Consider the following 12,838-nt stretch of genomic DNA (forward strand, 5'->3'; position numbering starts at 1 on the left):
GCCATTTTTAAATATTTCCTTTTTTGACAAATTGACTTTTTACAGATGATACGGGTTCAATTCAGATTAACGATCCTTTTTTGACACAAATGATTAATTCTGTAAATAGGACAGTCTCAATATCAGCAGAGTAGTTCCCGCATTAAGAAGGATTGTACATGTTCGGCGTCTTCAAAGGGATTTGGATTACACCAGTGTATGAATTCAAAACTCAGCAAATGTTCATAGAAGGTTTCTGTGTTTTCTCATATGTAAAGTCTAACCTCAAAAAATTATAAACTAGGAAAAATATCCATCTACATACATCCACACGAAACATGAAGCCGTCAAGAGAAAGAAAGTCACCCTTGTTGGTGCAAGGAACAGAATCGCCCTGCTCCCAGGGGGGAGCTGAGGGAAGGAAGCGGGGGCGCCCGCCGGTGCAGTAGGAGCGAAGGCTGCCCATGTGGCCAGACGCCGGTAGGCGAGCAAGCCCGGCGGAAGAGAACAAGCCGGTTCCCTCCCAATGCTGTTTTCTCCGTGAGATAAGACATCACAAGCGCTCATCAGCAGTTAGATGGGAGGACGGGGGTCTTCGGGACTGAGGCGGCAGGACAAAGTGCAAGAGTTGACGGTCAAGGAGAGGCCAGTTAAACGTGAGATTCAGCCGCCCTCGGTATGTTTCCCTTTCTCCCGTGACAGCGGTGCTTCCGAACAGGGTTGACTTTGCCCCCAAGGGAACGCTGAATAACGTCTGCAGATTTTTCGGTTTTCACAAGGAGGGCTGCTACTGGCCTCTAGTGGGAGAAGAGAGGTGCCGCTGGGCCTCCCACCGTGCACAGGACGCCCCCCGCGCACCGTGCGCGAGGTGAGAAGCCCTGCGTCCCTCCGTCCCCTGCGCTCCCTCTGCAGCGGGAGAGCAAGTCAAACCGCAAGAAGAGCTGCTCAACGCGCCGCGCCCCTTCTCGTTAATCTGTTTCTCCAATGAGTAGCCTCATCAGGCGCCTCCCAACCCAGGTCTAGGCGCAGGGGGAAGTAACTTACGGGGTCTGGGGGGATCCAGGACTGCCCCCTCCCGCAGAACTGGGGTCAGAGGCCAGGGAAAACTAGAGATACTCCAGTAACCCAGCCGTCACCCCTCTTCCAGGACCTTCCCCTAACCAGCCTTTCTGGGACTTAAACAACAGCATCGGCCCCACCTCCCCCCAACCATGTGCCTGTGACCTGGGGTGTCAAATTCCCCAGGATCTCCAAGCACTTCCTCCCACACCCCGTGGGAATGGCAAACGGAGAGTGCACCCACGGACCTATGGGGATGCTCACACCCCCACCTGACCTCCCTGGCCCTTGACTTCAGGCCTCCTCGACACTGGAGTCCCAACCCAGATCCAGGTTTTTGCAACCTACCCCTTCTGACCTGGCCAGGAATTGTAATTAAGGCCAGTTTCTGAGGCAGGCATCCAGAGCAAACAAAGCTCGTGGGGACCTAACAGAGCGGACCATACGGGAGCTGGAGATCGGGGGGCCTGCACGTTGGAGGTTCTTTGCCATCTTTGTCCTGGGGCTTTGCCCTGCCCTGCCCCACTCTCAAAGCCTCCTTGGACCTTGGCTTGGCTCAGTCTGACTGTGGAGGTGTGAGAGACAGAGAAAGAAACAGAGTTAGAAGGAGACAGTGACTGAGAAAGACTTACGATGGAGAAGCAGCGAGAGAGAGAGAAAAACAGCACAGAGAGGGAGAGACGAAGACCAGGGACACAGAGGGAGAGACAGACGTAAAGAGGGGCAAAAAAGATTCAGAGGCAGAAGCACGTGAGAGTCACACAGAATTACAAAGAGAAACTGCGGCAGGAACTGTGTAAATAGGCCCCTGGAATGAGAAAACATGGCCCGAGACAGAAAGGCAGGAGGCCCAAGGTCATGTGGCCAGAGGCAGAAATGGACTTGGAACCCAAAGAAATAGAACTAAGTGTCCCGAACACCAAACAACCTGCCCCCCATCCTTGGCCCATCATTTTGCCAGAGCCTTGCAACCCTAAACCAGCCGCCAAACCAGACTCAGCTAAAAAATGGACTTTGCCCCACCGCCAGGCACTGGCACAGTGAGGAGCCTGCGAGGGCTCAGCAGAGGAGTCCCACGGCACAGCGCCCACCCGGGGCGCCGCTCCAGCTGGCAGGGCCCGCGGTATAAGGCGGGAAGATGGAAGGGATTCAAGGTCCCTGGGAAAACCAGGAAGGGGGGCAAGGGGGTGTGGACAGAGGTGATTTAAGAGCACCCCCACTCCCAGGCATGCCCAGAGCTGCAGGGCACACATCTCCAGAGCTGGGACCCATCCGCTCAGAACACACCTGAGCCGCAGCCAGCAGGTAAAATGCAGGGTGCACTGCACAGAGGAGGCTGACTCTCCAGAGCGTGCGTGCTGGCTCCGTCTCCCTCCATCCCCCCAGCTCTAAAACTGGCTGGGAGCTCCCTTGCCATCTCCTCTGAGGGTTCTCAGGGTCTGGGTCTGTCTTTCTGGGGCTCTCTCTGGGACTCTGTTCATTTGACCCATGTTCAGAGCTCCCAGCCAGGTTGGGCCCAGGGGTCTCTGTGCTGGTGCTTCACCCAGAGTGGTATCTGTCTCTGGAAGGAACCCCTGCATTCAGAACACTTAATTCTGTTTTGTCTGTGTGTTTCTGTCCTCTCTGTCTCAGTCTGTCTTGGTCTTTGTCTCTGCATGTCTCTGTCTAATGGTCAGTGTGTGTGTGTGTGTGTGTGTGTGTGTGTGTGTGTATACATCTCTCTGTCTCTATGTCTCTCATTTCTGTCTCTGTCTAATGGTCAGTGTGTGTGTGTGTGTGTGTGTATCTACATCTCTCTGTCTTTATGTCTCTCATATCTGTCTTTCTGTCACTCTCTTCTCCTTCACCCTCTGTGTTTAGCTCTGTCTCTTCTTGTCTCTGCCTATCTCGTTGTCTATCTCTAGTCTCTCAGTAATATGTGTCTGTTTCTCCAGCTCTCTCTGTGCCTCTCTCGTTCTGGCACTTTATCTAGTCTCTGTCAGCCTCTCTGGTTTTCTCTCTATTGTCTGGCTCTCTCTGTATCTTGCTTTGTCTGTCTCTGTCCCCGTGGGTCTGTCTCTCTCTCAATCCCTGTACCTGTGTGAGAGTCAGTCTCTTGGTAGAGTATAGATGATGATAGAAAAATAATAGATACGTAGATAGATGACAGACAGGCAATAGATGATAGGCAGACATCTATAGGTGTCTTGATATCTCAGTGTTTTTCTCTATCCCCATTATCTCCATGTATATCTCTGTCTCTTTTAGTCTGTCTCTTCTGTCCTCCATCTGTCTCTGTCTCTAGGTGGATCTCTGTATTTTGACTACCTCTGCCTCCATTTTGTGTCTCTGTGCCTGATCTCTCTCCCCCATCCCCGCGTCTGCTCTCCCTCCATCCATTGGCTTTTCCCTCTTTCTTTTTCTCTTTACTTCCTTTCTTCTCTCTACCTGCCCCATTTCCAGGACCTGTGGGAGGCAAATTCCCAAAGTTGATTAGTGAAAGGATCCTACCCCCTCCCAGCCCTGCCCTCTCCCACTTTGTCCCCAGACACCTGCTGCCACCTTCAACATGGACACTATGAACACGGCCATCCTGATTCTGCTCCTGGCTATCACCTGCCTGTTCCTGACCTTCAGTTCAAGGAGCAAAGGCCAGCTGCCCCCTGGCCCCACGCCCCTCCCACTCCTGGGAAACCTGCTGCACCTTTGCTTCCCAGACTTGCTGACCTCTCTCACCAAGGTCCAAGGGCCTCGGCTTGGGTGAGGGGGGAGAAACTAGGGGTAGGAGTCCCATGTCCCCGGATCCCTCTGTGACCTCTGTCTTCTACCCCCAGCTGAGTAAGAAGTACGGCTCTGTGTACACCGTGCACCTGGGGTCCAGGCCAGTGGTGGTCCTCAGCGGGTACCAAGCTGTGAAGGAGGCCCTTGTGGACCAGGCGGAGGAGTTCAGTGGCCGCGGTGACTTCCCCGTCTTTTTCAACTTCACTAAGGGCAATGGTAAGCCTGCTCCCCATCTCTTCCACACCAACCCATTCCACCTCGGAAGTGGGGATAAGGAGAGGAGACAGCCCTCCCAATTTTGGTGACATTCAGGGCCACTGATCTCTCCGATGACACCAGATATGACTGAGCCAGGTAGTGCTGGGCTCGGGTGAACAGTGCCCCACATTCCCCACCTCCAAACCCCACCGCCATCTTGAATTGCACTTCCAAACCAATCCCCATCTTCCTCCAACTCCAACCCCATTCTCATCCCAACCCCTGAATCTACCCTAATAACACCAAATTTCCCACTCACTCGAGTAGCCAATTTACTGGCCCCAGCCTCCAATGTCCACCACAACCCAGGCCCCATCAGCCCCATCTCCATGTTCCCCATTTCAACCTCGACTCCACTTCCATCTGCAGCACTAACTACATCTCACTCCACCCTCCATTCTCATTATGAACCCTCTCCCAAATGCCATGTTAAAATCTGTCAACCCCATCCTAACCCTTTAGTCAAACTGAACCCCACTATCATTTTTCTCCTGAGCTCCCGTCTTTTCTCCCAGTCGCCTATTGATCCAGTCCCAAGACCCCATCTTCATCCTTAATCCCATCACTGAAACCAACCCCAGCACATAGCTACCCAACCCAAACTCAGTCTCAATCCCAGTTTACCGATCCTTCTCATTCTACCCAACTCCATCCCCAGTACCAACCACAAACCCAATTTATCATCAACCTGTCATCCCCGTCCCCACCCATCCAGCAACTCACATCACTAACTCCAAACCTCTCTTATCTCATTATCCTTCACTCCTTAGGTTTAGAAATCATTTCATCTTCTGCTCTGCTTTCTTTCTTTCTTTTCTTCTTTTTTTTTTAACACAAATCTCTTCTTGAAAGGAAGCCGCAGGACAAGGTCCAATAAATGACAAAAGAAAGACAGAAAGAGAGAGAGGAAGGAATGAGGGAAGGAGGGAAGAAGGAAGGAAGGAAGTCGGTCTGATTGAAAAGGGGGTCCTGGAAACCTGCGTCCCAGACTATGCTTCTCCCCTAAAGAATCCCTGGGCCGCCCCCCACTCAGCTCTTTCACTACGTGGGTCCCGGCTGCCCCAGGATTTGGAATCAGAGAACTCTGGTTACAAACAGAACAATACAAAACAAAACAAAAAACACCTATTGTGTATTGTATATACTTTTCATCTTCATGTCCCCTTCCCTGGACTTGATCTTATGACCTTACCTGTCCAAGTATGCCAGATGCAAGGAGGTGGAGACAGGGCTGATGAGAGAATCATCTTGCTACTTTTGCACAGAAAGCATCTGAATACATGCATCATGTTACTAAAAATAGCTATCTAATTATCCAATACACAGCACAGAGGGTAACAGCAGGGTTCTGTCACTTAATAGCTATGTACCTTTGGACAAGTGGCATCCCCTCTCTGATCCTCAGTCGGCTATCAAGAAAAAGTTGTTACGAAAAGTAGAGAAGAGGGGGTATAGCTCAGTAGTAGAGCATTTGAAAGCAGAAGTTGATGAGTAACACATACAATGCAAGACAATACACTCTAGTTTTTTTCTCTTTAGCATCTAGATCTCTGCTTGTTCCAGATGCATCAGAGATAAACACATCTGAGCCCTTATCCTATTATAGCTCCCAGTCCAGTGGGAGACACAGTCTCATCACCAGACTGTGGCCACCCGGAGTGGTCAGGGCTGGGACAGGAGAAGCCTGGAGAGCTATGGGAGCCTGGCCAGGGAGGGAGGGCCAGCAAAGTCTTCCTGGAGGAAGGGACCTTTAAACGGAAACCTAAAAGATAAAGGCTACCAGTCAGAAGCAGACAAGGGGTGCAGAGTGTTCTGGAAGAAGGAGCAGCCTGTGCAAAGACCCTGAGTCCAGGGAGAGAAGAAACAGGGACTGTCTTGCTCTTGGATGAGCTCCCAGGGTCCCGGCATCCATTTTTCTTGCTCCTCTCCCTCCTCCATACATTCATTAATCAATGACCAACCACCAGCACCTTCTGTGTGAGCAGCCCTGCGCTGGACAATGTTAGGGACACAGTGGTGACCAAGACAGGCCCCACCATGCCTTCACAGCTTAGTGAGGACGAGAGCCCCACCACCGGACAGTGCTAGCCCGGAGTGGTCAGGACTGTAGCGAGGGAAGTCCAGGGCACTAAGGAAGCTCAAAGGAGGTGTCTCACCCAGTCTGGAAAGTTGGGAAGGGCTCGATGGAAGGGATAGGGGGAGAGGCCTAATTCTCAGCCTCTCCCCCAGCAAACATCACAAAAGGGGACTCAGATGGCAGGCAGGGGTACTGGGGACAAACCATTGGTTGCGCTGGTCCCTTCTCCTCTCCCCAGGCATCGCCTTCTCCAATGGGGACCGGTGGAAGGCCCTGAGGAGGTTCTCTATCCAGATTCTGCGCAACTTCGGGATGGGGAAGAGGAGCATTGAGGAGCGGATCCTGGAGGAAGAAGGCTTCCTGCTGGCGGAGCTGCGGAAAACTGAAGGTCAGGGTCCCCGATTGCAATCCATACCCCTAATTCACGTCCATCCTACCTAGTAGTCAGGACTGCCAGATACCAGAGGGAGGCTGTGACCTCTAAACTCCTGGAGGCTCCTCTCTCAGGCCCCAGTAAGAGTGGCGCCCCCTGGAGGTGGAACAGGGCGTCTGCTGTGTATCTTTGAGTTTAGGTGGCAGGATATACATGCTGGCTGCTCTGTTGCTTGGAACCCTTATGGTATTTTGAATGAAGCTTTTATAATTGTGCTGAATGGTAATGTTGATGATGAAATGAGCACATTTTCATGCATAAACCCCTTAAGCCTCAGAACAATCCATTCTACTGATGAGAAACCGGAGGTACAGAGCATCTAAATAACGGGCTTGAAATAGTAAAGAAGCCAGTAAGCGAAGAAGCCAAGACTTAAACTTGTGTCTTATTGACACCAAAGTCCACACTCAACATATTAACGCCCATTTGCCGAGCGCTTACTAGCTACCACGCACTACGCTATGCTCCTCACACATAAGAACAAGTCTAATCTTCCTTCCCTGCAACTCTAGGAAGTTATTACAGGTGATAAAGCTGAGGCCCAAAAAGGGTTAAGTTGTATGCCCTGAGAGTGGCAGAGCTAGAGTATAAACCTAGGTCAAGGCTGCCAACCCATGAAAACAAGTGAATAAAAATAACCAACAAGATGGTGCCTACCATACGCCAGCACCTTTCCAAGAACTTTGTGTATATTATCTCCTCTAAAAACCACCCCAACCTAAAAAGTAGGTGCCTTAAAACCTATTACTGTGGGAGAAGAAACTGAGGCACAGACCTGTAAACAGCCCCCTAACCTGATCTCCAAATCCTGCTTGTTTGAGGGAAAACAAAAGGTGGGGCAGGGATGCTGATCCTGGATGCTTCAGGGATTAAGTGATGTGATGTAAATAAAGAGGCAATTGCCTGCTATTCCTGTTGCTGATGTAAAGCACTGCCACCAACTTAGCGACATAAAGCATCACAAATTCATCCTTTATAGTTCTGGAGGTCCAAAGTCTAAAGTGGGCCAGCAGAGTTGGTTCCTTCTCAGGGCCAGGGGAGAATCCATCTGCCTGCCTTGTCTAGCCCTAGAGGCTGCCTGCCTTCCTTGGCTTGTGGCCCCTTCATCCATCTTCAAGACCAGCAACATAATCCTCCAGTATCTATTTCTCTCTCCCTCTCCCTCCTCCTTCCATCAGCACATAGCCTTTTGTTACTCAGCCCCTCTGCCTCCCTCTTATAAGGACCCTTGTAATTCCATTAGCCTCCCACCCCAGATAATTCAGAATAACCTGTCCATCTTAATCACATATTCACAGGTTCTTGGAGATTAGCACATGGGCATCTTTGGGGGGCCACTATTCAGCCATAGCGCCCTGGTTTATAACAGGCTCACAATGGGCCAGGCCCTTAGCTAAGCACTAACCAGCCACACACTGCCCAATGCCTTATAAAAGCCCTGTGAGAAGACTGTCATCAGATCCATTTTACAGGTGAGAAAACTGAGGTTCAGAGAAGGGAAGTCAGTTCAGCCAGGTCACACCAAAACTGAGAGGCCAAACCAAGAGCCAAACTATGTCTGTCAACTCCAGGCCCAGTTTTCTGGGCATGCTATTGTGTAATGGCTAACAGGTAGGAATGTGTGTTGTTTTGGGTGGTGTTCTCTGATCTGTTTGGTTGTCGGATCAGTGAGTGCCAGGGGTTGTGTTTCTGTGTGCCATTGCTGGGTGAGGTTATAGTGTTGGCAGTCACTCCGTGTAATGTTGTATCGTTGTAGGTTGTGTATATGGTGTGTTGTGCATTCTGTGTATTGTGTCACCAAGAATAGCATGTTCCATTGTTTCCTATCATTGTCGTTGAGGGAGGCCGTGTGGGGTCTGTGCTGCCTCTTCCATTGCCAAATACTTTCCCGGTGTTGTCGCTCCGCATGTTAGGTGGCCTGGGTATGTGTCCTGTGCTGCAGGCCACGCTGTCATGGCTGGGGTGGGTGTTGTGCACTCTGTGGTCGCATGGGGTCTGGTGTGTTGCGCGCTGTGTCTCCCGAGCTGTGCCCCATGACCCTCTCCGGCCCTTGCCCGCAGGCAAGCCCTTCGACCCCACGATTGTGGTGAGCCGCTCGGTGGCCAACATTATCTGCTCTGTGATGTTCGGCAGCCGCTTCGACTACGACGACGAGCGTCTGCTCACCATTATCCGCCTCATCAATGACAATTTCCAAATCATGAGCAGCCCCTGGGGAGAGGTCAGGAGGCCTAGTTCGGGGGCCACACAGCACAGGGACTAAATGGAAACACTTGTGGGGAAGGGACTGCGATTGGCCCTGCATGGCCCCGCCCCTTCCAGTATGACCTGCCCCCAATTTACTAGACCCTGTGTAGCCACGCCCATTCCCGCCACTCAGCATCTACACCTATACACACAGCCCGCCCCCACCCCGCCGGCCCTTCAAGAAGCCCCTGACCCTCAAGAAGCCCCTGACCCTACCTGATTCACCACCCGATGGCTCGCGCGGACACACACACACACACACACACACACACACACACACACACACACACACACACATTCTGCCTGCTTCTCCAAATCCCTCCGACTCTGTTCCATCCCTAGCTGTACAACATCTTCCCGAACTTCCTGGACTGGGTGCCCGGACCACACCGACGCATTTTCCAGAACTTCGGGCGCATGAAGGACCTTATCGCCTGCAGCGTCCGCGAGCACCAGGCGTCCCTCGACCCCAACTCTCCCCGAGACTTCATTGATTGCTTCCTCACCAAAATGGCACAGGTAAGCCCTGTCTGGAAGTCCCATCTCTGGTCAAACCTGCTACCCCTGCCTCAAACCAGCAGGAATTCCGGGTTAAGTGGGTCTGGGTATGATCTCTCCACATCCGAGAAATGAAGCTGCAGCACCTGGCTCTGCTGGGCTGGAGACCAGAGTCATCCAGGGCCACAGTCAATTAACAACTTGTTAAGAAGTCGCTAAGGATCTGTTAATAGGGACCCTGCTGCTGAGATTTTCCCTACCCCGCCCTTCCCCGCTCCCCAGCTTCCCCGAGGAAAGGTAGTTGAAGCAGAGGAGGCACTGAACTGGCACCCAGTAGCAGTTCTGCACGTCTGTTGAGAGAGGGTCGCACGGTCTCCGAGTCCGCGGTCAGAGTCCGGGCGGGATCTCCCGGCTCTGGCCCCTATCTCTGCCCAAACCTCGCAGGAGAAGCAGGATCCGCTGAGCCACTTTTACCTGGATACCCTCATAATGAGCACACATAACCTGATCTTTGGTGGCACCGAGACGGTGGGCACGACGCTGCGCCACGCATTCCTTGTGTTAATGAAGTACCCAAAAGTGCAAGGTGTGCGCCCCAAACCTGGCTGGGAGAACCCCCCACCTCTAAGCCCTGCCCACAACGAGCTACGGCCCCGCCCAGCATGCCTGACAGTCCAAGCCTCCAGCTTACGCATTGCTCGCACAGCCAAACCCACAAACCCAGACAGAGGCCGATCCACCCACGTGGCTCCCGGAATCCGCACAGTCTGCCCAGACCTTGACCCCGCCTGCACGGCCCTGCTTTGAGGTCCACCGCTGAGTCGCCCACACAGCACCATCTGAGACCCCACCTCCCAAAGCCTGCTTCTGGGTCTATCCAGGGAACCCTGACTTCCTGGACAGACTCCGGTCGGGTGCTTGACCCTTGCCCCACCCCCGATCTCTCTGCTCTCCCGCACAGCCCACCCACTCGATCCAACCTCCTGTGGGCCTGGTCCTTGAAGCCCCGCCCACAATCCCATCAGGGACCTGGACTCCAAGCAGCTCCGAAGACCCGCCTGCACAACCCCGCCCCTAGGACCCTCTCCACGGACCAGACTTTCGCCCTCACATACATCTCTGAATTCAACCTCTCCCTCCCGAGGCTCTAGCTAACCCTGACATGCACCCTTGCAGTGGCGCCCCGACTGGGAAGCGTTGACAGGGCCCCTCCCACATGCACTCCCACACGTCTTCCGTGCCCAGTCGATCCCGCTGATAGCCTCTACTACGCTCCCCCCTCCACCTTCAGCCCGCTTACAGGAGGAGATCGACCGCGTGGTGGGACGCGAGCGGCAGCCGGTGCTGGAGGACCGAGTGGCCATGCCTTATACAGATGCGGTGATCCACGAGGTGCAGCGCTTCGCAGATGTCATCCCCATGAATTTGCCACACCGCGTCACCCGGGACACAGCCTTTCGCGGGTTCCTGATACCCAAGGTGCGCTGGGCACCTAGCAGTGGACATCTGGCACGCTAGCAAGACATCCAGACTCTTGCCTTAGCAATCGGCATCCTAAGCCGTAGCAACAGAGATCTGGGACCGTTAAATCCAGAGCCTCGGCCCCTTCCCGGGACCCCATCCCTTCTCATAATGGACCGAACGCTGTCCTGAATCCCACACCCCTTCCCTATGACAAGTTCCCCTTTGTAGGAGGTCTCTCCAAAATCCCTAAGGTCTGGGACTTCATCCTGGGAATCCCCTGTGCTAAACACTGGCGAGACCTCACCCCTTCCTCCCAAACCTCAAATCTGCTGCCACAAAGGGAGGTAAACCACATCCCTGTCTCAGACCCCAACAACATAGTTTTCAGTACCCACACAACATTTCCTGGACCGCTGATGGAGTCCTATGCTCCACCCCCACCCCTTATCAAGTCCCCGAAGACCCCTCCACCTCACCCCTGTAGAGGGGAAATCCTAGTTAGGGAATCTCCCGGCCCTTCTATACCACTGATTCTGGCTCTCCACCCACACAGGGCACGGATGTTATCACCCTCCTTCACTCAGTCCACTATGACCCCAGCCAATTCCTGACACCCCAGAAATTCAACCCTGAGCACTTTCTGGATGCCAATCAGTCTTTCAAGAAGAACCCTGCCTACATGCCCTTCTCAGCTGGTAAGAGATGTAGTGGCAAGAGTCAGTCTTTCAGACACCATATTCCTACCTATATCCCCTGGTCCTGATTTCACTCTCCAATCCCTCTCCCTTCTTCATCCCACCCCATCCTCAGTTTGGATGCACAGAAACATTCATACGGTGTGCTGCCCCTGAGTGGCAGGTGACTGGTGGCAAAGAACTAGGCTTTATAGCCAGACTCCAGCTCTGTCATCCCAGCATTGTCACCTCCTAGCTGTATGACCTTGGATATGTTACTTCACCACTCTGTGCCTCAATTTCCACATCCTTAAAATGGAGAAGAATAAGGCACACCTCTTGGAGATGCTATGAGGATTAAATTAAAAGCAGTATAATCACTAGAGTACCACATAGCACATAGTAAGACACAACCTAACATTATATTCTCACTTCTTTACCTGCGTTTACCATTTACAACAACCTAAGGGGGCACTATTATCATCCTCATTCCAAATACCCAGAAACGTTATTGTTATCTCGTGAGCTGCCCAAGATCACAAAACTAGTTTTGGCAGAACCCGGGCTGGCACCCACGAAGTTGCATTAATGTCAGCCAGGCCACTCCGGACCAGGATTTAAAGCATCTTGCTCATATCTTTAGATGGGTGGGTCTGAGGCGTCCCCAACCGTTACTCTCATATGTCTTCTTCTGAGAACTGGGGCTGGAGTCCCACACCCCATCTCACCGCTGCTCACCACTCCCCAACCCCGCAGGACGCCGAGTGTGCCTGGGCGAGTCGCTGGCGCGCATGGAGCTCTTCCTCTTCCTCACCTCCATCCTGCAGAGCTTCTCGCTGCAGCCGCTGGTGGCACCCGAGGACATCGACCTGAGCCCGCTCGGCACGGGTATTGGCACTGTGCCGCGGCCTTTCCAGATGTGCGCGCGCGCCCGCTAAAGCGGCCGACCTATCGGGTTCGCCTGCGACCCCGAGGGCCGTCCAGGGATTACTCCGTCCCTCTTCCCGTTCCGCTGTACCCCCGTCCCTCTCGCTGTCACACTCGTTTCCCCTCCCCTTGTGCCTGCCACATGCCCATCCCCCATCCCTCTCTTTACCTGGTCTGCGCCCCCAGAGACAGAGAAAGTCCCGGGGAAGGGGGAAGTGCGTGTCTGGTTTTACCCACTGAACTCGTTCCATTGAGCGCCCTCTGGGGACCTTTTGTATCTTTTTCTACTAGATTAATCTGTAATAGATTCAAAACTGCCTTGCCTTGGCTGAATTAAAGGGGGAACGACAGCGCACGAGGATGGGGAGAAGGAAGGGGTTGCAGAGAGAACACCCTAACTGGTTCCACCTCACCCTTAAGGCAGCTAGAAATTGGGAGAAATTGTTTCCTGGTGACAGGCTG

The 12,838-nt window shown here is 53.0% G+C and overlaps 1 protein-coding gene across 1 annotated transcript; it reads left to right on the forward strand.

Annotated features, from left to right (window-relative positions):
• Positions 1-2,216: 2,216 nt before the first annotated feature.
• On the forward strand, positions 2,217-12,694 carry LOC118918043 (cytochrome P450 2F1-like). Its single transcript, XM_036896431.2, has 10 exons — positions 2,217-2,343; positions 3,566-3,757; positions 3,852-4,014; positions 6,372-6,521; positions 8,627-8,787; positions 9,156-9,332; positions 9,756-9,897; positions 10,603-10,790; positions 11,329-11,470; positions 12,206-12,694. The coding sequence occupies exons 2-10, from the start codon at positions 3,587-3,589 to the stop codon at positions 12,385-12,387; spliced, it is 1,476 nt and encodes a 491-aa protein (XP_036752326.2). The 5' UTR covers positions 2,217-2,343; positions 3,566-3,586; the 3' UTR covers positions 12,388-12,694.
• Positions 12,695-12,838: the final 144 nt, after the last annotated feature.

The sequence above is a fragment of the Manis pentadactyla genome, chromosome 15, assembly GCF_030020395.1.
Source record: "Manis pentadactyla isolate mManPen7 chromosome 15, mManPen7.hap1, whole genome shotgun sequence".
In the NCBI taxonomy this organism is placed as follows: Eukaryota; Metazoa; Chordata; class Mammalia; order Pholidota; family Manidae; genus Manis; species Manis pentadactyla.